This window comes from Megalops cyprinoides, chromosome 6 (genome assembly GCF_013368585.1).
Source record: "Megalops cyprinoides isolate fMegCyp1 chromosome 6, fMegCyp1.pri, whole genome shotgun sequence".
Classification (NCBI taxonomy): domain Eukaryota; kingdom Metazoa; phylum Chordata; class Actinopteri; order Elopiformes; family Megalopidae; genus Megalops; species Megalops cyprinoides.
The window spans coordinates 35,543,373-35,569,383 of NC_050588.1; the positions used below are offsets into that span (position 1 = coordinate 35,543,373).

At 41.2% G+C, this 26,011-nt stretch overlaps 1 protein-coding gene across 2 annotated transcripts in view; it reads left to right on the forward strand.

Moving 5' to 3' along the window:
* The first annotated feature begins 795 nt into the window (after positions 1-795).
* The window catches only part of LOC118779761 (nuclear factor of activated T-cells, cytoplasmic 2-like), a 33,452-nt gene continuing 8,236 nt past the window's right edge, over positions 796-26,011 (forward strand). The window contains exons 1-7 of one of the 2 annotated variants that reach the window (XM_036531993.1): positions 796-1,013; positions 5,833-6,763; positions 7,725-7,893; positions 13,203-13,405; positions 14,438-14,610; positions 17,057-17,197; positions 25,506-25,561. In XM_036531993.1, the coding sequence (XP_036387886.1) occupies positions 956-1,013; positions 5,833-6,763; positions 7,725-7,893; positions 13,203-13,405; positions 14,438-14,610; positions 17,057-17,197; positions 25,506-25,561 (1,731 nt within the window). In that variant the 5' untranslated portion in view covers positions 796-955. Of the gene's footprint in view, positions 1,014-4,005; positions 4,318-5,832; positions 6,764-7,724; positions 7,894-13,202; positions 13,406-14,437; positions 14,611-17,056; positions 17,198-25,505; positions 25,562-26,011 lie in introns of those variants that run through there. The other variant, XM_036531992.1, reaches the window with a different exon arrangement.

Genomic DNA, 26,011 nt, shown 5'->3' on the forward strand with positions numbered 1-26,011 from the left:
AGTGTTAAATTGGTTGCATTTCAGGTTGACAATATATTGTAATTCATAAGGAGTGTGCAGTCACACAATGTCAATATGACAACTTTAAAAAGTTACTTGAATGCATTCACACAGCTCTTCTGTAACCTCACTGTGATTGCTGGCTTTATAGATTGAATATTAAAGCAAAAATAAAGAACAATCAAGTGGTTTCTGGTTGTTTTGCCTCTCCCTTTGTGATTTAATTAAATGGAACACACTGTATTATATCTGTATGGTGTTGGGGTAAAACATAAAAAAGTTTCAATTAACAAACCAATGATATTGGCGCAAATTCAGACCGCTACAAAAAGTTCTGATGTACTACAGGGTAACGGTAACCCTTAATTAAGCCTCTACAATGGCTATAGAACACGGAGCTGGGAAAATGCTCCCGTTTTGAGCGTTTTCAACCGTCCAAGGTGCACTTAAAACCATGCGCCAACTAATATCTGTATTTCAGTAATTATACATTCCCCTTCCCGGTCCCTCCATTAATTCCTCACTCCTACAACGAAGCTCTTGTGTGCCGCTGTCTAACACGAGCCGCAGATATGCCTTGGCGCGGGAGCTGGAGACGTCACGGATTCCTGAGTGTGGGCTCTGCAGGAAAGCCCTGAGTCTCCGGGATGGAGCCGTTCCAGGTTTCCATGGCAAAGCGCATAAACAGGAGGAAACACTGAGGGAATCCCGTTATTTTACAGCATCCAAAGATTATAAACACCCAGAGCAGGGAAGGAAGCTGCCCTTGTTACTCGAGTAATTCACGGCTTAAGGAAAAGAGTTCATACCATTACCATACCGAGCTGTTCTGTTCTCTTTTTCCAGCTAAAGTCTTTTTTGTACAGCTTTTTCTTTTTGAAGTTATATTTTAGCATGGTTGGTAGAGATCGTAGAGTGTTATAGTTAGATTACTACAGTACTTTCTGATTCCCAAATGTTTAGAGAATCTTGGAGGCTGGCGCAGTACCACGTCATGCGATCGATGAATCAAGGTAGGAAAGGCGCGTGATGAAATGTTGTGGCGCAAATCTTGGACGCAAGAAGTTTTATTGAATATTTTCCTACTTTGGAAATGTACACTTAGATATTTTTTATACATATTCAAAAATGAATCACCAGAATAGCCATGGTTGATTTTGAATGTCATAATTATAAAGTACAAGGGATATTCTGTTTAATCTACTGTATATGGTTTTACAAGCCAAACTTTCAGTTCTGATGTTTAAATATGTTTGTGGTTCCTGCCCGCGCGCAGGTGGACTGTGTTTATTTTTTATTTATTACGGACCACATCTGTACCATTATTGCGTCTCTGGGGCGCTGTGGGGTCCTGCTCCAGGGTTTTTCTTACATACAACTGCAGTGTCAAGAATCTCCTCGCACATGCGAAGGAGGATCACAGTTTTGCGTCTCTGGCTCCTGAGTTCAGCCTTCGGAAAAAGAAAAAACGCCCGAGAATCATGTGCGCGTTTACGGAAAATTCAGTTAATCAATGGGTATTCTCTTAGAAATCATTCTAAGGGGGGAGGGGGGCATGGAACGCTTCTGCTGCAATAGTAAATACGTGTTTGGAAAACGCTCTCCGCCTAGCCTTTAATCGGTCACGTGCTTTGGTCTGTACGTCTAAAAGAGAGGGTTCGTTGGGGCTACCTGTTGAACAAGGTACCTGTATACATTCTAAGGTGACCTACAGTAAATAATGTTATGATATTTTGAAATAAATGATAAAAATATATTGTATTTTGCCTTCGCCAATTTTATTAAATGGGCGTGAGCAGGTATGTGCAAAACGGGAGAGTCGCTGTAACTAACTGTATAATTTAACCAAACCTACGCAACTGCACAGCGGGGTTTACAGTATGTACATCTTTTTTTGGCAGGAGCATGAAATTTAATACTTCGAGGGCAATGAAATATTGAACAGCATTATCTTCCAGTTGCGACTGAGAATAAAATCATCAGACGTCGAGGATATGGTTAGAAAAATCTGCTTTTGTCAGTGGATTAGTTCAAAAGGACATATTTTAATGTCTGAGCTAAAAGTTCTGACTTCTATTCATCTCTTTCTTGGAAGCGGTACAATCGGATCATTTTCCGATGTTTTCAAGACATGACCGATCAAGACTTAACGCTACAATGAAATGTCCGTGTTGCAAATTAAAGTTTAATTCAAGACATATTCGAGATATGTACCTTGTTCGCTGTATTAATGAAATTCTTCTTAATATCCGAAGTAAATAGCTTTCATTAAAGACGGACTTAGGTTGTTACATATTTTTTCAAGATTCTCCTTCTCAGACCGACAGAGTTAGTTGGACGAGTGAGACCTCTAGCTTTTGACAAGGACGATTGTGCGAGCAAGACATGCCATGTTTCTGCCCAGAATTTGAACAGTAGTTCTCTGTATTTCGGGTTGCTGAAGCCAGTTAAGGGTCCAAATTAATCACAGTTTAAAAACACGACTAGGCCTATGCCAGACATCTTCCTGAAAATTGCTTCTTTCTTTTGTCCCCCGGATGTCCTTTGAAGAAAATTGTTTCTACATTTGGAATGTGCATTTTCTTCCCTGTTTAAGTCAATTTGCCTTAATGCCATATCCGTGCAGATAATTGGCATCGTAATCGTGTTTGTTGCCATCCATATTTCTCCTGCTTATGCTCCGTGCTTTCCCCATTCATTTATATGGGTAATCTATTGTTTTATTTCAGAATTTCTACTTGGCAGTATACCAGGAAAGAAGCCCATCTTTTGCTCTACAGACGCAAGATTGAAACAATTTGTTTAATTGTATTTGTATTGCTCCGGTACCTGGATGTTAAGGAAAACACAGTACAATTCATACAGTCTAAAATGACTGTGTCGGATTTCGTTTGCTGAGGTAGTCTCCAGTCCAACAAGTCGATTCACCATATCACACCCATACATTTTATATGTATCTGTATAGGTGTGACATGGTAAATCAATTTGTGCAAAATCACAGAGATTAGAGCGTAGTGGAGGTTATCCATGCCAGAAACACTAAAACTTTCTCTGAGACATTCCGTCAAACTTTACAGATCAAAACATAGCCTTTGCGAACAAAAAAATATCAAGTACATCCTAAACTGGACTGTGTCAATCGAGTGAAATTTGAGTAGGACTAATTTACCACATTCCCTGAATACATACTATAATACTTTAAATAATTTAATATGTAAAGGTGTAAATGTCTTGTCTGCAGTAGAATTAAATCCGCAAAAGAACAGAGGAAACAAATTATTTGCTATGTTGTAACACAGCCAACGTTGCCGTATTTAAATGCGTATACACTAATTAGTATGTTGCTGGCAAAAGCATTTTCCTATTTTAGCTGCTCTGTCTGTGTAGAATAAACATTACATCAGGCTAATTATATTCGTCATCGTTGTTCCTGACTTACAAATACAGGTACTACCATTTCCGTTGCACTGCTACTGCTAATAAAACCGCAACAATTATTTATTGTTGTTGTTGTTGTCGTCGTTGTTCATCGTGTGTAAGTAAATGAGTGAATAAGACACCCTGACTTTTGCATTTTTATTTTCTAAAACTCGTTCCCGTAAACCGCATTATTGTACCCCTCAGAAAGAAGATGACGGATTGGCAGGGTTTCACGCGCTGGCATTGTTTTCTCAGTATTTCCTGTCAGACACCCGGGGGCAGCAGTACATAACAATTAAACTTCAGTCACTCTAGGTATGCAGACATAATTTCTTTTTGTTGATGCTGGTGTTAGGTTAATAAAAGCATCTTTAAACTTTGGCAACCGTGTTCATCAGAAATTAATACGATAGCGTCTAAAACCGTTGCCGTTGAACATTTGAATTAGTGATCAGTTCTGCCATTCACACCTTTATATTTATTTACTTTAGAGCGTGAAGTGAGGCACGCCTCATCTGCATGTGGTTAAATTGAAACAGGAAGTTGTTGTCAATTTCATCTGTGCAGAACTCGCGCGTTCAAACGTCGAGCAAGCCATTTTCAAATTGCCCACGTTTTATATCTTGTGCAAAGGAAACTTATTTATTTGTGCAGACCGATTGGGATTGGGTTGAAGATAATCGCCAAAACACATATGAGTCCTAATTAAGAAGGGCTTTTACTTTATTGAGTTACAGTTTATTTTAAAAAGACAACAAATGACCTCCATTTGCGAAGATAAGGACCCCAATTCTTTAGGGATAACAGGGGATCTCAGCCAAGTAAACCAAGATGAGCTGGACTTTTCTGACATTTTTGTGTACCCTGGTTGCAACGATTTTCCTGGAGAAGACCAAGGTTTGTAAAGATACAACAGTATGAGGCTTGCGTGATGGGTTCAGTTACAGTTGGTAAATTATATTTGCCATTTGTTGTCTTCGTTTTCATTTGTACATAAACATCCGAAGAAATACTGTTTGCATTCAAACATTAGCTTTCGTATTAACAGCATGTAGCCCTGCTATACAATATTTACAGAATATTGTACATGTTTTTGGCAACTCAAATGTTCAGGATGAGAACTGTCTGGTATAAGTCTTGCACTTGAAGTAAACTGTCCTGAGTTAATACTTTCCAATGAATTGTAGATACATTACTCATTCGTTGTTTATGTTTTAGTTTTGTTTCGTCATGCATATTGATAACAGTGCTTTATGTGAGCACGGGGTATGTACAGGTGGAAATGAATCTTCCAGATATACAGACGGTTAAAATGTTTTTTTGTGAATTGCACTGACTTACCAAAGTAAAGGTGAACACTTCTGGAAACCATATGGGGAAATGCATAGCTGCAATTCGAGTGTCATTTGGGACTGTCTTGAATAAGCCGGTGACCGGCAGTGTCCACATGAACATTTAAGTTGCATTTGTGCGGAGGTATTAGTCCTGTACGTGACACATTTCAGGCCAGAGGAACCTGGCACTGATAACCTATTAGTCTGAAATGTTGGTTGTGACACCTCTTCACATAAGCAAATTGTTAAAAAAAATATTAATATATGTGTATTTTTTAATGATTATGTCCTTTTTAAAACAGTATGCTGAAATAAGTGCATTATTTTGAAATATATTTTTATATCCTGATTACAACAGGCTGTATGCACTTGTGTTACATAGTTCTCTTTCAACCCAACATTCTTTTTTTCTTTAGAATCCACGTCAACAATTAAACCTCTGTAGTCTATTAAACTACAATAAGAACTTTGTGGGTTATGCAAGAATGGGAGATGTTGTGTGCTTAAATGCACAGGTTTGAGGATATGTGCATGACAAGTTTGACACTAATACTGATTAATATATGTACTAATATTTGCACTGGTAGAGCTATTATGGAACACTAAATGAGAACACATTAAGACAGGATATTTATCTGACAGAAGAGATATTCTGAGGGAGCATATTGCTTGTTTTTGCATGGATGAACCCTCACATATGCCATTTCATATAGATCTATAGTAGCATTACTAGCGTGACAATTACTTAATGGGTTGACATATCTGTTCTCCTTTGTCTGCATCATACCTTGTTTTGTATTGCTGTAGGTGGAGTTACCTAGTTGTGGGGTGGTGATGTAGCATGGTGGTAAGGAGCAGGGCTTTTAACTGAAAGGTTACTGGTTTGATTCCCAGCTGGGGCACTGTTGTTGTACCCTTGGACAAGGTACTTAACCTACAACTGTCTTTGTAAATATCCATCTGTATAAAGGGATAAAATTGTAATCTATGTTCGTCGCTCTGGATAAGAGTGTCTGCTAAATGACAGTAATATAATGTAATTGATCATGCTATCCTCATGTTCCCCATCTCCTTTTAGATGAACCAAGTCTCCCCTCTCAAAAAGTCCTCAACCCCACATCCGGTATGGCCTACCCCCACGAGGAGATGTCTGCCTACACCCAGGCCTGCAGCCCCTCTCTCTACAGGGAGCCGCTTCCAGATGGTTTCACGGGGTACGAACACTTGGAAAACAAAAACTACCTGGACCACTCCAGGCCTGGAGGCCCGGCGATGAGTCCGAGGATAGAGATCACCCCCACCTGCGAGCACTACCAGCACGTCAGGGATTGCCTGCAGGCGCAGCCGGTCAACATCGTCCCCCGGCCCTCGCTGACAGTCCCCGGGCACGAGGGCCCCTCGTACCGGGAGCTGCCCTGCCTGAGCCCCGCCAGCAGCAACTCCTCCACCAGCTGCCACTCCGAGGGCCTGTCCCCCTGGGCCTCTCCCTGCGTCTCCCCTAGCAGCGTGAACACGCCCGCTGACCTCTGCCCCCGCCTCCAGAACATCCACACCAGCTCCCCCCGCACCTCCCCTGGCACCTCCCCCCGCACCAGCGTCACCGAGGACAGCTACCTGGGGGCCCGCTCCCCGTCCCCACGGCCCGGCTCCCGCTCTACCTCCCCACAGGGGAAACGCACCTATGATATGTCCCAGAGCCCCAGCCTGGTCCCTCGGCCCCGTTCTCGCAGCCCCTCCCCTCACGGAGGCTACGAGGACCACCACCATGCCGGGCAATACGGCCCCTCCTCTGGCCTGGCCGAGGCCATGAACGGCCTCAACACCGGCATGCCCGGGTCCATCCCCACCAAGATCATCAAGCCCAACCTCGACTACTGGCCCTCCCCCGAGACCCAGGTTGACAGCTGCCTGTTCTCCTGTGAGCAGGACGTGAAGAGCAAGCCTGGCGCCGAGCCCTACTTTGTCATTCCTCCCATCTGGCCCAATCAGCTGGCATCTGGCCACTGCAGGTAATGGGAGGCAGACTCCGTCGGGCCGGTTCACCTCTGTCACATTTGAGGTTACTGTAATGTAATGTAATGTAATGTCACTGGCCTGAATTTGAGGGCAACACATGAGACAGTAGCTTCTTTTTTCCCCTTTATTCAACAAAAATAGGACATTTTCCAAAAACACTAAATTACAAATCATGTCAACATTAGCAAGCTACGGCATCTGCTCCATTTAGTAATATTATCGTCAGCATAAGACAGCATCAGCATCATTTAGATGTTTTTATAGACTTGAGGTACCACCCAGCGATAAACACCATTTTTAGGATATAAGGAAATTGATTGTGTTTAATTGTAATTTCATATGCACTTCCTCCAGCATTAACAAATTAAAACTGCTGTATGTTTTATCAGACTGAGCTCTGAACCATAAACGATGTATCATGTCTGCTTAATAAACACAAAATTACAACCCCTGTACAACATTGGGTTGTAATTAGGGTAGATGGCACGCAGTATGGGAAGTGACTTTCATTCACTTCTAATTGTACAAATAGAATTATATTATATTATATTTGAATATGAGATATATTAATGAATATCCTATATATTCTATAATATCTAATTTGAACGAATAGTATTATATGTAAATGGAATACTTTGAAGAACAAATGAGCAGAAAGCCAAATACTATGTGCACATCAAAAGCAATGATATATTAGGATGTTTGCTCATTGGTCCCTCGTTTCGAATACGATTCAGCAAGTTGCCTGTGTGCATACTGCACGTGTCAGTAACTCCTGAACTCAATGTTCTGTTTGTTTAATGGGAAAACGTAGTGACCACTGAAAATCATTGCCCATTGAAGGCCAAATTGCAGTCCAGGTAGACTGAATCTGGGCCTTTGTGTTTGATGTCCATTTCACCGCGCTCAGTGCTAGGCAATTTGTGACGATACCCTTCCAATCCATTTTGGCAGTATTCCAGCGGCCTCTCTGCCCTCTCTGGAGTGGCCTGTCCCCAGCCGGAATGACCAGTACGAGCTCCGCATCGAGGTGCAGCCGAAACCTCACCACCGGGCCCATTACGAGACGGAGGGCAGCAGGGGGGCGGTCAAGGCGCCCAGCGGGGGTCACCCGGTGGTCCAGGTACGCTGCTCCGTGCTCACCTGAGCACAGGTGTGTGCGTGTGGTGGTATTTCCTAGTCATTACGGTGCAGGTGGCAGTGAGGCCTTGGGGCAGGATTTATGAAAATGATCATACGTGTTTCTGGGCTTGTTCTGTCTGCGCCTTCCCCCCCTCTCACCCACACACTCGTTACCCTCCACTGGGCATGGGCACAGTCAGTGCCTCTCAAGCAGGTCCACACCCTGACCTGTGCCATTTGGGGAAATATGTCATACGTCAGTGCACAGGTGTGTCTTCTGCCTGCTCTTTGCTGGTTATATTGTTATCAAAAGGGAGGAGCAAGCTGTGTTTTGTACCTTAAACAATACCTGTGATCTCTTACATTTGTATCAGTGGTTATTCAGTTATTATTGTTATTATTTTACTAATCAGTCTGTAGTACACGGTAAGTATTTTTATGGTGCCTTGAGAGCCCTCACTATGCTGTGAATGCCTTTATTCTTTTGTACTTTCGGACAGATTGTGTGGCTATATTTAAATTATTTTTTGTAACGTGGTGGGGAATAGTGTTGTTTTTTGGAAATATAAGCATGCACAGTGAGGTTACAATACTACAGTTGGCACAAAAACAGAAATATCTGCATGAAGTGAAAACAGTGTCATCGATTTTAATATCAGTAGTAATTCGGTCTCACTTGTGTTTTTACAATATTAATATGAGAAATTGAAACTACAAATAAGCATGCTAATATTATGTGCTAAGTATGCTAATAATAAAAGTAGATGATGTCATTTTTCACACCAGGTTGCCCTGAGAAGGGGACAGAAACCTGATATGGTGTTTTGTTGCCTTATCTGGTCAATGCCTCTTGCACAGGAGTCAAGAATAGTGTTGTGTGATCTCTGTTTACACAGACAAATATAGAAAGCAGTGTTCAGTATTAAGTTCTTCAGACCAACATGTTTGAATTTGCCCTCTGTCTGGATGGATGCGTTATTTGTCCTGGGAATAGAAGATTGGCTCAGATTTGAAACCAGAACAGAGTGCTCTCCATGCTTCCAAAGAGTCGCTCCAGACAAAGCAATTGAGGTGCTCATTGAACTAAGGATGATGTACTGAGAAAATCAAAGTAGCTACAAAGGTCCCAATAACATGTTGCAGTTGTCTAAAGATGTGTTTCACTTCCCCCTGGGTTCAATTCATTCTTGTTGGAAAAGGAAGTTGATATATTTGTCCGAAAGACTTATATTGGAATGCAGATAAAGGAGATTAAAACCAAGCGCAGTTATGTACCTGGGGCCACCATGGTGTCTCTGCTCTGTTAGCCTTCACCAGAAGTCAGCTTCAACAAGAGCGTCTTCTATCATAAGAAGTAACCCCTGTTTTTTCAAGAAGTCATTGGGATTTCTCCAGGCTTTGTCTTTGGGCTAAAGTAAACCAGATTTCATATTGAAATAGTCACATTTAAGACTTTACTATAAGCACATAATGAATGGCTGCCTCATATTGCCATTCATGTGTTTGTCTCTCCTCCATGATATAACTTGTAGTCAGTGTGTTGAAGTCCATCCTTCTTGCCGTTTGATTTAACTCTGTTTTGTTTGTGCCCCTTGTGTGTTAGACCATGGAAGAAACATCTTGCAGTGTAGCCATTATGACGGCATCCACCCTAACTGGCAGGCCAGCTTTTAAAAATAGCCGAACGCTCTGACTGGCTGCCCACATAGCTGGGTCTGGAGCTGGGCAGTTAATTAGAAACCAGATGCCATTTCAGAGAGCCTTGTGTCTTCTTGCACAAAATAAGCCAGCACAAAGTGGTGATTTAGCACTTGCAACCGCACGGCCACACTGGTGTGGTTTCTCGTTACGTTTTGCAGTTTGCGGTCTGCTCTGGGGGAGCTGGCCATTCTTTCAGCTTCCCTTTGTTTTCCTGTGGTTTCACCCTTTGGATGCCCCATAGAAAGTGATAAAACAGCTGAGACCGCAGAAAGTCGGAAGAGTCCAAAATGTTGAAACTTCGGCACTGTCGAAATCCCAAAAGACTGAGCACAGTCAAGGGCAGCCAGAAACTCTCTGTGTTCCTGGTCTGTGTGAGTGTGTGCGCAGTGAAGGTCCTTATTTGAAATCATGCAAATTAATGACTAGTATCGGCACCGCATTTTCAGATATGCTGTGTAGCACCTATTGGACAAACAATGTGTTATTCTCATGCTGGAAAAGGCTCCTAGGGAAATGAAAGGGAATCTTACTATGATTTAAGTCATGATTTACCGTAATTAAAATCTTCGAGCAACTGTCCAAGTGTTAAGGTTCCGTGTCGTAATGAGTTAGAATTAGCCATGTTATGGCTTGGAAGCGAAAACAAGAGTGCATTACAGCACAGGAAAATATGACAGTTCAGTCTCTTTCCTGCCCCATCATGTTAAATAATTAATGAAACAGCATTCAGTATTATGTTTTTGTGTTGTCATGCGGTGAGTGTCTAGGCCTACTCTTTATTGCTCAACTGTGCTGTCTCATTTTCCATTTGTTTCTTTTTTTCGCTGTGCTGATGCGCCAGTCACACAACCAAAGTTGGGGTTCAGTCAAGCTTCCTGTCCGTTTTTCTTCTCCTGCCCCTAATCTGACTAGCACCAACGTCGCACCATGACAGCCACAACCACAGACTGTCCATGGAAACTGTACTGTTTTTCTCTGTATGTTACATTCGCAAATTGTGCCTTTTCAAAATTTTACCTACAGTTTTTGTTTTTACTAAGAGACTTGGTTTTTAATCCTATACCCCCCCCCCCCCCCAGAAAGCTTGGGAGATATCATTTCTGCTCAGATTCCACAGACTGCTAGCACAAGATATCACCTTTCTCATAACTCTTCTGCCTGCCTAACCTACTACAGTCTGTACAATGCCACAGTGTTTAGTTGTGATGTATGGTAAGACGGCATGACTGCACACAGACGAGATTCAACATTCTTACAACAACTCCCTCTGAATTCTTGGCTTTGATTCATCCTCAGTTGAGCTAACAGCACATTTTTTTAAAAAATGATCTTTTTCATACGGTACATTCAAATTGGCTCCCTGTTCTAGATCAGTCAAACACATTAATGCTGCCACAGACCACATCACATAAAATAGTTGCAGTTGTCTGAGAACTGATTTGTTCAGTTAGACCTTAGAAAAGGATCTTATTTCTTCAGGGGATGCACACGTGGCACTAACATCTGGTCACAGAAGGCAGACCCTTGTAAATGGCCAATTCAGTCTAGAGATGAATTAAGACCTAATTACAAGCAGAGGGATGCAGTTTTGGTCTGAACAAAAAGGCTTAACACGTCACTCTCAGTACGATTCCATTAATGGTTGTATGTATATTGAAATTACATTGTCCTTTACTGAATTTGCTTTTCAGATTTAACAATGGACATAGGTGTGTAGGGACAAACAAGTATGGACCACTCAGAAAACATGACCATTACAAAAACCCCTTGCAATTATGACTTCTTTCTTGAATAGCATTACGTTCTCGGTAGCATTCTTGAATAGCATTTAGAAGGTCTTTTCGGTTGCTTAGTTGCACAAACATACGTACATCTTTGCTGCAACTTCATAGATTGTGGTTTCCGTTTGCTTCCCTTGATGAAGTTTTGCAATTTTATAGTGATCTGTTGTCTGTGTGTCTGTACTTGCATGTGTGTATATGTGTGTGTGTGCATGTGCGTGCGTGCGTGTGTGTGTGTATGTGTGTATGTGTATGTCTACCCACAGACATTGCTGCAAGTGATCCGGCCTACTTGATGTATGTACTTCAAAATGACTACAATTATGTTATTTGCCCTTTGCAAATGAATGGCCATATTGTTTGCTCCTATAAATTATTACCACAGTGGTAGAGGAAATGTCATTGGTAAGGATAAAATTAAACCTTGTTTCAAAGTAAATCGTGCGCTCTTGAAACAATGAGACATGTTACGGCTTTGAAACCTCGCAAGTGAAAGGGCGCTCGGTACGTTTTTTTCTTCTTCTTTCTTTCTTTCTTCTTTTCATTCTCTTCCTTGTGGGCTTTTGTAAGCCAGGCATCGTGACTAGACCATGTGCTCCTCCTGTAGTCTGTTATTCAAAAGTAGCTTTTTCACATTTGCTGATTGCCAAGTATTCAGTTAGAAAACACCAACAAGAGCATGCTGATAATTTGTTTATGTAAATTTCTGCTGTTTACCTAGGTATCCACTGAGATGTATAAAAAAGGGAAGCTGTTGAGTGAAATATGTGAATTGTTTAAATTTTCCACACATTAAAATGCCTTTGTTGGCAAAAAACTAGCAGTGAGCTTTGAGTTTGCTCTCCTAGTTATACATCTGCTTATTTGATGTATATATAAATAGAAATTCTAGCAATACTTTTTTATGTCTGTGGACTTGGCTGTTGGTTTGGCTGTTGTTATATTGAACCTGTTTATGCAAAACTTTGAAACAGGCTTTTAGGTCTTTTAGAATGTAACAACAAATGTGATGCTTACATGCTTGATAATGATGTCTCGTCTTAGTCAGAGACCCACAGCTGTTAGAACATGTGGTCAGATAACCAATGGCCAGCCACTCTGCTTTCTGATTTTAAAGAGTACCAGCGAGATGTATTTTTCCAGGAGTTTTCCAGTGAGATGCTGAGACTGTGTCACAAAAACAGCTGTGACCTGTGACCCTCCAGGAGCATGCGGTCTCTGCGTGCGGAGTTTCGAGGTTGCCAAGGGATGCTAATGCTTTCAGCAGCTCCTCTTCATTCTTGCGTGGAGCAATGCCTCGTGGTCAAACCCAGCCTTCACTGTTACAACACATGCTGCCTCACTACTGAGAAAAACAGAAAACAATCGATGTATAATCAAAGACATTACCACACCATTATGCTGTTACCAGAAATTGGACCATTACGGAGACTCCTTGCTCAGCATTTCTAACTTTTTACCTCAGGAGTTCTGGTTATCGCTTAAGTTGTTCAGGAGTTAAGGAGTCGCTGTGATTACACATTTGATGCCAGGGACAGTATATAAAGTGTACTATGTTATGCCTGTAGTAAATCTATTTCAGTATAAAAGATTCCTCATGAACAGAGCATTTTAGTCTTTACTAATCTATGCAGGAGCACTGGATTCTTACAGTTAGACGGTCCATGTCGCGGGGAACGAACAAAGCTCTGACTTCAGAAAGTGGATACTTCGCCTGCTTGGACTGACAGGAACAGTGCACAATAGGCTGTTTGTTTGTCTGTGGCGGGCGGTGGAGTATCGCCTCTTTGCATACGGGTGAACAGTGGGCTCTGTTGTGCTTCTCCAGCTGCTGGGGTACAGGGGCAAGGACCCGCTGGGCCTGCAGATCTTCATCGGGACGGCCGACGAGAGGATCCTCAAGCCCCACGCTTTCTACCAAGTCCACCGCATCACTGGCAAGACCGTCACCACCACCAGCTACGAGAAGATAATCCACAACACCAAGGTCCTGGAGATTCCACTGGAGCCGAAGAACAACATGAGAGCAGTGTAAGGGACTCTGTCCTGCGCTGTGGGCTGTAAAGCATATTGTAGTCTAAAGCACACAGTAGTCTGCAATGCAAACTATAGTCAAAACCACACTGTAGTCTGCAAAGCACACTAGTCTAAAGCCCACTGTAGTCTAAAGCACACAGTAGTCTATAAAGCACGCAGTAGTCTGGATTATTCACTGTATCATGTAAAACACTGTATTGTACTGTAAAGTACACTGTGGTCTGTCAAGCAGACATGGTCCATGAAGCACACTGTAGTGTGTTTAAGCACACTTTGAGAGTGAGTGTGCGCTTCAGTGACTCACCACGCTGGTTAACATTGTTCACAGGCCTTATACGGTCTTTGATTTATCCAAGTCATTTTTCTCATTCAGTAAAGCCAATTAAAACACATCTGAGTAGGGGAGTTACATGATCTTAACACCAGAGTAGTACCCGGAACCACTGGTGCACAGTTTTTAAATTGAATTGTACATATCGGGCTCACAGCTCCGTTTAAACTGTTTGAGTTGTCTTTTGAAAAGGTAACTCTCGTTAAGGTCTGCTATTGTGAGCAACCAAGTGCATGTCAGTGCATCTCAGTACTCCACCCACACAGGTCTGCAATCGCATTACAGTTACTAAGCAGAAGCTCGTCTCCAGAGCAACTTATGCAGTTTGCAGTTATTCCATTACCTTCCTTTCACTCTGTGGCGGTTTGGGTTAAGTACCTCGCTCAAGGGTACAGCAACAGCAGTCTCCGTTAGGGGATCAAACCAACAACCTTTAAGTTTCAGCCCATGTTCCCTACCACTTTATGTCGATGCGGCCCCTATATCAGATGTGTAGGCCCTTTGAGGTTTGTCTGTGTATCCTGTTGCTGTGAGCTTCTGCACACGTGGTTTAATAATAGTCAACTGAAAAAGCTCACGCATCGAGGAAGAGGTTTGCAGCGGTCGCAATGGCGCAGTTCAAGACTGCTTTCACTCTGTGAGAGTCTGTTTAAGATGTTAAACTGCTCTTTTATCCACAACCTTTCCATTCACAGCATCGACTGTGCGGGGATTCTAAAACTGAAGAACGCAGACATAGAGCTGAGGAAAGGAGAGACGGACATCGGCCGGAAGAACACCCGAGTCCGCCTCGTCTTCCGCATACACATCCCCCAGCCCGGAGGGCAACCCGTGTCCCTCCAAGTGGCCTCCCATCCCATAGAGTGCTGTAAGTTCTTAAAACATTTCAAACCAGTAAACACTACCCAGAGGTTTCCAATATGGCTGGACCCCTGAGCTGAGTCACCCAGAGCTTTCTTTAGACTTGCACCAGTTCCTTCAGTCTGTGGGTTGCTTATTTTAAAAGTCCTTAAAGACCTGTGCAGGTGGCAGGACTCTGTACAGTGCATGGGTAGTAGGACATTAGTGTTTCACTTAATAACCAACAGAAGGTACAGACTGAGACCAGGGTCAAAACAAAAGAAACAGGTCTTGGAATGCAAGATTTGGGTTCCCTTCCATGTGTTTTGTGGTTGTAATTTTGGTTGTAATAAAAGGAGCAGGTGACTATTGGAACAACCCCGGATACTGAGTCTTAATCACCTAAAACATGAAATTCGTAGCTCCCAGGTTGGTTGGTTGGCTTTTTTTTTTTTTATTAGGCAGCTATCAACTAACCGTCTGTACACAACCCACTGCTGCACCTGAATGCCAATATGGTTACTTGCCTGCTTTTTTGAATGTGAATATTATTCTCTAATGTGTGCATGATACTAATTTTTAGTTATTTTGCATGACTTTGTCAGCATATGTTTTATGTTTATGAAATATCATTTTATGTCCAGCGGAGCAAAGTGAGTGTGTCACAAGTGATCCTAGGCTGTCTGTTTTGCTTGAAGAGATTCACCACTTGATATAGTCTGCCTCATAGGATAATTTTTGCCTTTGAAACAGGGTAAAAAAGGTCTGATTACTTTGCCTGCATTTTACATTCAAACTGATATTATGTGAGGGTGTATCATTTCAAATGTCATTTTCATGAGGAAATGGTTTTGTCTTCATTCAATTAGTGCTTTTGGCATTTAGTACTGTGGGACAACCCTGTAGATAAGACTGCTGTTGAAATGTTAAATTGATGATGCTTTAACATGTTAGTTACTTTACAGCATGTGTTTTTCTTCTACATGTACTGGGTTTGAAATCAGCTCATCACAGTTTGTGCTTATCTCCTGAAGGGTTATTGTTGACCAAGAGGCATAACCAAAAGCTCATTTACGAAACAAGAGGATGAAATTTGACAGTTTACTGTGGTGTATTCTGAATTCAGACATGCGTTTCTATGCGTCCACGCCCCTCTTTAGCCTATCTGTGCAGGAAATCTGTCTATGGAGAGTACGGCACGGTGTCTGCTTCATGGAGAGGTCACAGAGTTTGCCTTAATGAATGCACTCTTCCTGTGTTATCATGATAATCCTCAGGAAGTCTAGTCTCCCATTGTTTTTCTCTGCAATGTAAAAGTGCTGTTAACCCGGCAAAACTGAGTTTTTATACATTTGTTTTGAAAAATTCTCACTTCTCAAACATTTAGTCTCTCCTGCAATGATGGGGGGTGCTGAAAGGGGTTATGAAAATGTGGGAGAGATATCTAAAAATACAATTTTCATAACAGACCTCAAGTATATGGAACTGTGGTTGTGTTATGCCCAGTAGTTTCGACAGTGTGTCCGCAGATGCGGGGTGTTTAAAGAGAACAGATAACAAGTTCCACAAGTTGACAGTGAAAGCTGTCATTTTAGGCTGTAATTTCAACTGGAAGGTCCAGATAAACTTGTTTAAGACTGCACATTTATGCCCATTGGCATTTTGGTTCAAGTAACTAAACCGTTTGCTGTTTGTTGTTTGGTGAACTGTTGCAATGAGCTACATGCCCTGGCAAAAGCAGTTCCTGCTCTGCTAGTTCTGATTGGTTGCAAGAAGGAGCACGGCAGACCTTGGACAACTGTGAAACATCATTCACTGCAACTATCCACTGTCAGGAAGTGATAATGTTTTCATGCCAACTTTTGGATGCCATTTCATGAAATGACATTTAAATGGCATGTCTGCATGCTGTATGAATCACTTTACAATGGAAACTGCTGTCTATTAACATTTACAGACTTTATTGTTGATACATTCAGATTGAAGTTCACTGATCTCAATGCAATGTGGCATGTTACTACAAATCTTGTTGCTGTTACTGAAACTGGTGCGTAAGTGGTGTGGAAGGAACCACATACTAATACATGTGGAAGCATGACACACATACCTAGTGCTAAGACATTTTGAAATTTCTCTGCATTAGGCCAAAAGTCCTTGAGTGAATTTTTCCACAGTAACATCTTGACCCCATCAACTGCAGCTTCAGGTCCGTTAGTTGGAGATGGGTGATGAGTTTGTCATAGTGCACAAGTTAACTTGTGGTGGGGCTTGAATAATGATGTGTTCACACTCACTGGTCTGTGAGTGTTGTGAGCCTGGTCTGACACTGTTTCTCATTTAAATTGAATGGTCACGCTTATGTTCTATTGTGATGGAAGTCGCTCTGGCTAAGAGCGTCTGCTAAATGCATGTAATGTAATGTAATGATGACCTGGAGTAGGATGGTGTCTGACTCTCCCTGTGTGCATCCGCAGCGCAGAGATCGGCCCACGAGCTCCCGATGGTGGAGAAGCAGGACATGGACAGCTGCTCAGTGCTGGGGGGCCAGCAGATGATTGTGACGGGACAGAACTTCACCTCCGACTCCAAGGTGGTCTTCACCGAGAAGACGCACGGTGAGTGACCTCTCTGAGACCTCCGTGAGGCAAAGGCAACATGTATGTGGCGGAAGTCTCTCTGTATAAAAGTGTCGGCTAAATGAATGTAATGTAACGTAATGTAATGGAAAATACTGGAAAATAATCACAAAGTCAAATCTCAAAACCCAGAGTAACTTCTCTAATATTAAAGATAAAAGTAAAAGGAGTGATCCCAAAGTAAAATGTCTTTTAAAGCAAAGGTTTGTAAATACACATACAAGTTAAGCACTTTTCATTGGCCCATCTTTTCGTTTCTGTTGAAACTGGCAACGCATGTGTCAGTGGACGCTGAAGACGTTACAATGGAATAATGATTTCAATGTAGGTATATAGTTCGATATAGTACTGAGAGAAATGTCTAAGCAATTGTGTGTGTTGTTTTACCTTTAATATTGGTAGTTTAATCTGAAGATGGGTGTGAACAGCAAAAATGTGAACATGCTACATAACAATGTCAGTGTGTAAAACTGGTCTCAGACTGGAAAACTGTTGCACTCAGACTTCACCACCAAGGTGGGGAGTTGCATCATAGGTTCAAAGATGTGTTACCTGTTCACTCACAGAGGTGTGATCTCAAGTGAAAAAAGGAATCGGACCGATGCATGCAGACACCTTCCAAACACCAGCAAAGTGCATCAGGTTACAGATAAAGTAAGGCTAAAGTTATAGGCTCTGCTGGAGGATGGAATCACCCCCTCAATCTTTGTGTATGCACATTGCTAAATTCTCTTTGTGAATGTACTTTCTCAGGAAGTACTACATGTCAAACAGGTGTTTATAGTGCATCTTGTAAGTGTGTAATGACATTGGATAGGTCTTGAGTTCTCAGTACCAATAGGAAATAGAAAATATAAAAAGTCTCACATGTCCAGTTTACCCCAGGCCAATTTTACATGTACTACATATAAAACAGGCATTTATAGTCAATGTGCCTCTTGTAATTCATACTTGCATCGGGATTTTTTTCTTCTAAATGTGTAGTCACACTGGTTAAGTGTGTAATAACATAATGTTAAGTTCCCAGTACCAATAGGGACTAGTAAATGTAACACATGCTATGTGCCCAGTTTACCCCCAGACCGATTTGCATGTAGAGGCTGATAAGGATCCTGCCTTCCTTTCCTCTACCTCCAGCTTTGGCTTTTGTCCATCATGGAGCTGTTGCTATTGTCTCCTACACTACGAGTCCCTTTTATGTTGACAGCTGTTAGGTCGTGGAGAGGCCAACCATAGGCCTATCCTGTTGTTGTACTTTGCTATGATAACATTGGCGTGGGTAGGTCTCTGGTGCACTGTTTTTTTTATTATTTATTTATTAATAATTTATTTAATTCTTAGCAATTGCCAGCACAGCACGTTAACATAGTGGAGAATTGCTTCTGATGCGTTTTGCATTTTTCCACAAATTGGATATTATGACAGAATTATGGATTGTTATCTCTTGTGCTTGTGTAACATCTTTTTACCTGTGTGTATGAACACATCATTAAATTACTATATCATTTGATCCTCCTTACTCAGATGTGACTAGTGAAAGTTAATATCTTGTTCTAATTTTTTTTTCATTTATTATAACTTATTTGCATGTTCAAGAAGTGACTGCCAAGATTGGATAGAGTCTGTGTGCCATGAATCAGATGTGAAACTGTGTGTAACGTGTAAATCATCAGCACAGGAAGAGTAGGAAGTGAAACGTTTCTTTCAGTGGATGATACAGCCACCACCATGTGTGACCAGGTCTGGAGCCAAAGCTGATTTTATATACTGAGCTTACATAGTAGAACAAATAGTAGAAAAAAAAATAAAAACTGATTTTTCAATTAAAAAAGGCAGTTAAGTAAAATGTGCTTATTGGTTAATGTAATGTTTTAGTTCCAGTGAATTTTTGGAAATAAATTAGCCTTCCACTGGCACACAGCAAGTATCAGTGAGAAGTCCTTCATAATTTTGACAGGCAAACATACAGTTCAGTCAGAGAATGTCCTGCAGTGGATTATCATGGCCTACATCAAAGATAGCTAGCTGTTTGATAGCGTTCGACAACATCAGCTATTAAGAAAAAGGGTCAAATTTGTAGTCTAATCACTTTTGAGGTGTGAACTTTAGAACAGAGCATGTCTTAGTGTTGATGTTTAATTGGTGATAGGGTGTTGCTGTTACAGGCCTTTAATCTAATGCTACAGTATGTTGTATGCCTTGGTTGTGGTTGAATCAAATTCAGCCAAATGACAAAGATACAGGGCAACAGGAGCGTTTAGAGCAGTGTTTCTCAGTCCTACTCCTGGAGGCCCCCTGCTCCGCACGTTTTCCATCTTTCCCTGATCTACCTACCCAACTGAACTCATCAGTGGCACTTTTGATTAGGTGAGCACACCTGATTTAATCATGCAGCAAGGATAGATAGAAGATATGCAGGACAGGGGACCTCCAGGAGTAGGATTGAGAAACACCGGTTTAGAGGACAGCTCAGACTGTAACAGGAAGATTAAAACTCGTTGAATACATTGTGCACTTTCCCCGAATTAACCTTTCTGGTACAACTACCAAGGGTGCATTATAAAAGGATCGATGCTACACAGTTTGATGCTACAGTGCAGTTTCCTCTTCAGCAAGTTTCATTTGGTTACAAAAATTTCTCTCTGAATCACACATTTCTCCCAGAAACAGCCTCATCATTTCCTACATTTATCGAGACAGTGCATTAGTACATCCCTGACTAAATTTAAATCTGTTTCCTGTAAAAGAGATGTTTGTAGCAAACCCCATTTAGTGGAGAGGTGTATGTAATCAAATTCATATCTGCAAGACCAAATTCCTCTGTTCATTCCATCCTTGCTTTCTTTATTTTATGTAGCTTAAAATAAGGAGCCATTCATCAAATAGAGATGTAATGTCTGGAGCATGTTAAATCAACATGGTTTGTCCAGTGTTTGTGGAGAATACCCTGGGCAGGTAGAGTCAATATCTTTAGTTGTTACGCCAGAAAGAAATAAGAAAACACTGCTGCTTCCGTTTGAATCGTGACCTTTTCTAATCTGCCGCATAAATATTTGGTTTGCATGAAGCTTAGATTTCCGCTGGTATTAGCTTTTTTGAGTGGATAATCAGATGCAGGCATTTTGTGTTGCTTCCTCACATTTGTGTACCTTCTCTAGGTGGGTGGATTCATCATAGAAATCCTTTTTGGTTCTGATTTGTGTGATCGGGACTCAGGGTTTTATATTCTCCCCTCTCCCCTCCAAGTTTAATCTTATTTTCTATTTCAGTACAGCAGCAATAAAACTATGCTTCTACCGGTCATCCAATAAAGTAGCAGTGAATGGCTTTCCTCTCTTATATTGTGTGAGCACTGGCTAGTGTCCTTATTGTGGGAGATGCTATAGTAGGATGCATGACTTCCTTTCCATCTTCTCCTGACCAGGTGTTTTATGTTCTGAAACAAAACAGTCTTTTAACTCTGTCACATCATTGTCGTCTGACAACAAGTTAATTGTTGCAGTTTTTATTTCACCAATAAAAAGAGACATTTCTTCATTGGATTCTTCTTCATCTGTTTGGAGACCCAGCACAGGTAATTGGCCAAATCAATCTCAGCTGTTCAATTTACGATCTTTCATTTAGTTAGATGACACCAGTTCACAGTCCTTATGAAGTGGTCCTACAAGCCCATCAAGTTTTCCCAATAGATCTTACACTGTGTTTAGAATCTATTGCAAGAAAAGGAAGGACACGTTTTGAATGCCACATCTCTGATTTCCAGGCAATAAAGGTTCTCAGGATCTGTAGCTGGATACTAGTGTCTCGGGTGGTTTGTGTATGTAACCATCCACAATGTCACGTCTACATCGCTGAAGACTCTACTACAGATGTGTATCTGTTGTTCTGTTGCTTTGTTAGCATCCGGTCGTGACTCATTTACCCTTCGCCCACGGTGTGCAGCGAGTTTGAGAAGTCAGCTCTTTCCTAGGAGCTTCAGCAGTGCACTCCGGCTTGCATCTGCTCCAAACTAGATCCCCAAGTTTTTTTCCACAATTTTTTTTTCAAAGTCCAGGGGTTCCCTGCTGCACACGTAAGATTTTTGGAAACCAAAGTTGGGGTTTGGAGAAAAATTGAGGAAAAAAAAATTAGACAAAAATTCCATTGTTTTGGAAGGTTTCCTTGTATGACACAGATGTCTGGAACTGCAAGACTGTGAAATCCTCTGGATGGGAGACAACTGGCTTCCACGAGGGGAGAGGCCTGGGCCAGCCTGGGCTTTAAAACTTGATGCCCCAATGCCTTATTGGAAACAAGGAGTTCCTCTGGATCCATTTCAGAATAAAAATGCAAACCAGCCTAAATACCAAGGAGGCAGCAGTCAGCAGCTGTCTTTTTTTTTCACTGAAACTGAACAAGTTGATTGTAGAGCAAATTTGAAGCATTTTTTAGCCTTGGCAAAGGGAATGGAATTCCCCCTGTGGTTCTGACTTACTCATTTCATCCATGTGCAGTCTGTTGTCAGTTTGACCAGGGGTTTTCCTCACAGTGAACAGCACTTGTAAAACACAAAACAAACTCAATGGCCTCTGAGTAATGCTGCAACTGAACTGAATTTGCATCGCTTTCAATGCAGTTTGTTGTTTCCTGAGAGATACCTTTCAATGGCCTGACACTTGTCCAAAGGTTTGTCGGTGGAAATAATTTCGCTTAAGAACAGAGTATCAAACACACATACTTGTCTTTTAAGTGACTTGGTGGTTCTTTCCTGAAGCAAGCTCAACTTTACCGGAACCAAAGCTTCTCTTCAATGCCGTAAAATGGTAATTGAATTATTTGGCAGATTGTTTTTTGTCACAGTGTCAATTTGTCCTTGCAGATCATTGAACATTTAGAGTTCAGTTTTTTTTTATTTGTAAAGGTAAATGTGTTTTTATTGTTCTGTGTTTTGTAAACGTGTTTTTATTATTCTACTGTTCAATGTCAGATTTATTACCTGTCACTGATTAGGTGTACTGTGGAAAACACTGGAAAAACAGAATAGTGGCTTTTTGATGTTCTGTGCATGGATCTGTGCAGTGGATGCCAGGGAGGATGCATGGGCATCACGAAAGTGGTTGCTGTCACTCCACAAGAAGAAAAATAAATTAAGCTGACACATGGCTTCCACATGGTAGAAGTCGCAGACTGTCGGGTGCTTCTTTAAAATGTCATGGAAAGGTACCATGTTTCATAGCAAAGGAAAAAAAAAGCCTGAATGTTCGTTCATACTGGTGCTGACATAATCCTTTCCTGTTTGCTGTTGGTTTTTGGAGTACAGCAAAAGCAGGAGATCCATGCCCATCAAAACAACAAAAAGGATAATATTATGTAGATAAATATGTCTGAACAGTCATGCCCTGTAGACTTGGTGTTTTCTGGATCTCGGTGAGTCCATGGAAAAAGAGTTGTTTAATGTTACTTTTCAGCACTACCATCCACCCTGCTTTGGAAAGTGGACAGAAACCAAGAAGTAGCTTAGACTGAAGTCCATTTGTATTCGTCAGAAGTTACAATCAACAGCCTCTTTGCATTTTGTTTACACCTTTCTGTAATTAATTTAAGAGTGCGTTTTTTCAATATATCAATGAAAAAAATCTGTAAGATTCAATTTTGTTTAAGTCATAGAGCTTGAGTCTTAGAGTGTGTTGTCTGTAATTATAAAACAGTGTATTTTGAATAATTGTACCTCCAGAAATGTCTGAAGTTTAGAATCTAGCGCACCCTTTTAGGGAGTATTAACATTCCTTAGAAAAATTTCAGAACTTTTTTCTTATAGGAGTAAGACCTCATTTATCAACATATGTTTATACTACTGTATAAACTACTGTTATTTTTTTCTGACTGGTACAATTCAGAGTGTACATATATGTGATTTGTTTATCATGCATGAAAATTATATACGCACAGATTTACGTAATATCGTTGATAAATTCCAAGTTGTGTAACGTATATCCTTTAGTTTGTTCCCACGTTACTGCAACGCACTGTGTGACTCGTAGTGTGAGAAACAGCCTCTGGTTGTGTGTGTGTGAGTGTATTAGAGGATTGCATTCATCTCATCTCTGTGCTTCTGTGCAAGCACAGAGGTCGTTGCGGTGAGATGGGCCTAATGAACGGCTGGTAATTCCAGGGTTGCATAAAGGGGGGAAAAAAGCATTAAAAAAGAAGTGAAACTTCTCCCCCACAGCACTGTCATTGAGAGTGTCTCAATGTCAAATGTGCCTACACACAGTCTGGCAGTGGAAGGAAAAAAAATTTGCTTTTTTTAGCAAATGTTATACTATACGTGAAAGTGATCCTATGCACACAGTTTAGGATGAAATCGTGCACATGAATGGCGGGTAATTGAGGCCCCAAGAGGGACAGGGTCAATACTATTACCTTTACATTTGCACCATATTTCCAAAGTTTAGCTTATCTAGTACACATTTTCAAGCCCACTGTTAACTATACTAATATCACACAGTGCTATTACAGTTTTATAGCTATACTAAGAGTCATCACAATCAACAGCCAACAGTGTTTTGTTGCTTTGGGGGAATTTGACTCTGAAAATACTGATATTACATGAGGAGTTCCACAAGGATCTATCCTTGGCTCCTTGGTGTTCTCTTCCCCTTGGCAGAATCATTGGTAAACATGGTCTTCATTTTCATAGGTATGCAGATGATACACAACTGTATCTCTGTTTTACCCGAGGGTGAAATCCCAGTCAGCTTCTTAGAAAGCTACATGTCAGACAGGCCACACATATTCTTATAGCTGAACCAAGATAAGTTATTGGACAAGAGCGCTGAGAGAAAAATAGCTCAAAACCTTGGGCCATTTGTTATAAACATCAAATATGAAGTTAAGAATCAGGGCATGATTCTAGATGCTAACTTCAGCTTTCAAAGAATGTAGTAAATATACCATTTTATCAATTGGGAAGTATTTCCAAAATTTTTGCTCTCAGGCCAATACAATAAAGTTAACAAATGTCTATGTGACTGCTCGACTACATTATAACCATGCTCTCCTCTTTAGTCTCCCCAAGCAAGCATTTGATCCCCTGGGACTTGTAGGGAGCACAACAGCATATATTTTCACAAGAACTAAAACGAGAGCACAGCAGTGTGCTGGTATCCTTCTTCCTCATGTAAGTCATATTTTTACGCCTGGCATTTGCCATTGAGGAGGTGCATTTGTACTTGCATCTGTTCCAAGTTCTTTCAAAACCTGGCCTCGGTGCAGGTCAAGGCATAAAACACAAGGACTGGCTCTGGTTGGCACATTACTGGGATGTAAATGCGTGAAATATAAGTCACTTAAAGGTAAATTAGAAGTGCGTATCTCAGCTTCGAGCTCTTCTGTGAGGTGTGCGGAGGGACGTCAGAGGATGTGGTCTGACGGTAGCGATACGATCTCCAAGCGAAGGCAGTCTCTTCAATCTTACATATAGTGAAGTAGGAGGCAGATACAGGTCACCCACACCTATGCAGGTCGAAATCTGTCTCGCAGACACCTGTGACAATCACCGGACCCGATGCTGCGTCTCTTGGTGTCATGGGGCGTCAGTGTAGCCTAGTGGGGAAGGAGCAGGACTCATAACCGAAAGGTTGATGGTTTGATTCCCCACTGCAGCACTGCTGCTGTACCCTTAGTCAAGGTAGTTAACCCACAATTGCCCCAGTAAATACCCAGCTGTAGAAATGGATAACACTGTAAAAAAAACAAAAAAAACAATGTATTGTGCTCTGGAGAAGAGCATCTGTTAAATGCCAATAATAATAATATGATGTCTCTAATCAGGGTTATACCAAAGGGAGCAGGCCAGTGACATATTTGTTAGAAACGTGGAGTCAGAGCAGTGTCAGAGCTGCCACATGCTACTTGCTTTAGGCCAGCAAGTTATCTGACACAATTCCAGGCCATTGATTTAGCCCAGTACTGTCAGCCCGTATTACTAATTCAGGATGTTTCCACTGCAGTCTCAAATATTTTGTTAAGCAACCTTAGCAATTTAAATTTCTTTTTCCTTGTCTTTTTTTCTCGTAGAAAATTCATTGTGGGTTTTCCATGGCTTAATAGGTCTCTGTGAACCGTTTTCAATGGTCAATAGGTTCTTTGCATAGTGTTTGCAATTGAACTACAGAGTGGCTCCACCTGAATGTCTGAATGGAGCCCTTCTGTGGGACAGAGGGAAAAATCTCCTGTGGTTCATCTGTTAAATCATTAACCCCTGCCTGAAAACCAACCTTGTGTGTGTGTGTGTGTGTGTTTACAGATGGCCAGCACATCTGGGATGTGGAAGCCACAGTGGACAAAGACAAGAGCCAGGCTGTAAGTATTTCCTTACCTACACTACCAGTCAAAAGTTTGGACACACCTGATTCAGATAATGGGAAACATGCATTCAAAGACATATTGATCTAAAGACTCATGCTTAAATGTTTGAGATTTGTTTATTAGACAAATATTACAAAAAAATATACAAAAATTAATTAAACAAAATATTTGGGTCTTTTGAAGAATCTAAAATATGATAGTTTTGATTTGTTTATAACACTTTTTTGGTCACTGCATAATTCCATTTGTGTTGTTTCATAGGTTTGATGCCTTTACTATTATTCTAAAATGTGGAAAATAGTAAAAATAAAGAAAAAAAAATGTGTGTCCAAACATTTGACTGGTACTGTACATAAACCTGTTGGGTCACAGGCATCCCCATTTGACCTGTGTGTTGACTGTGTGCCGTGTTATTGTCAATCACACTACAAGGTGTGTTTGTAT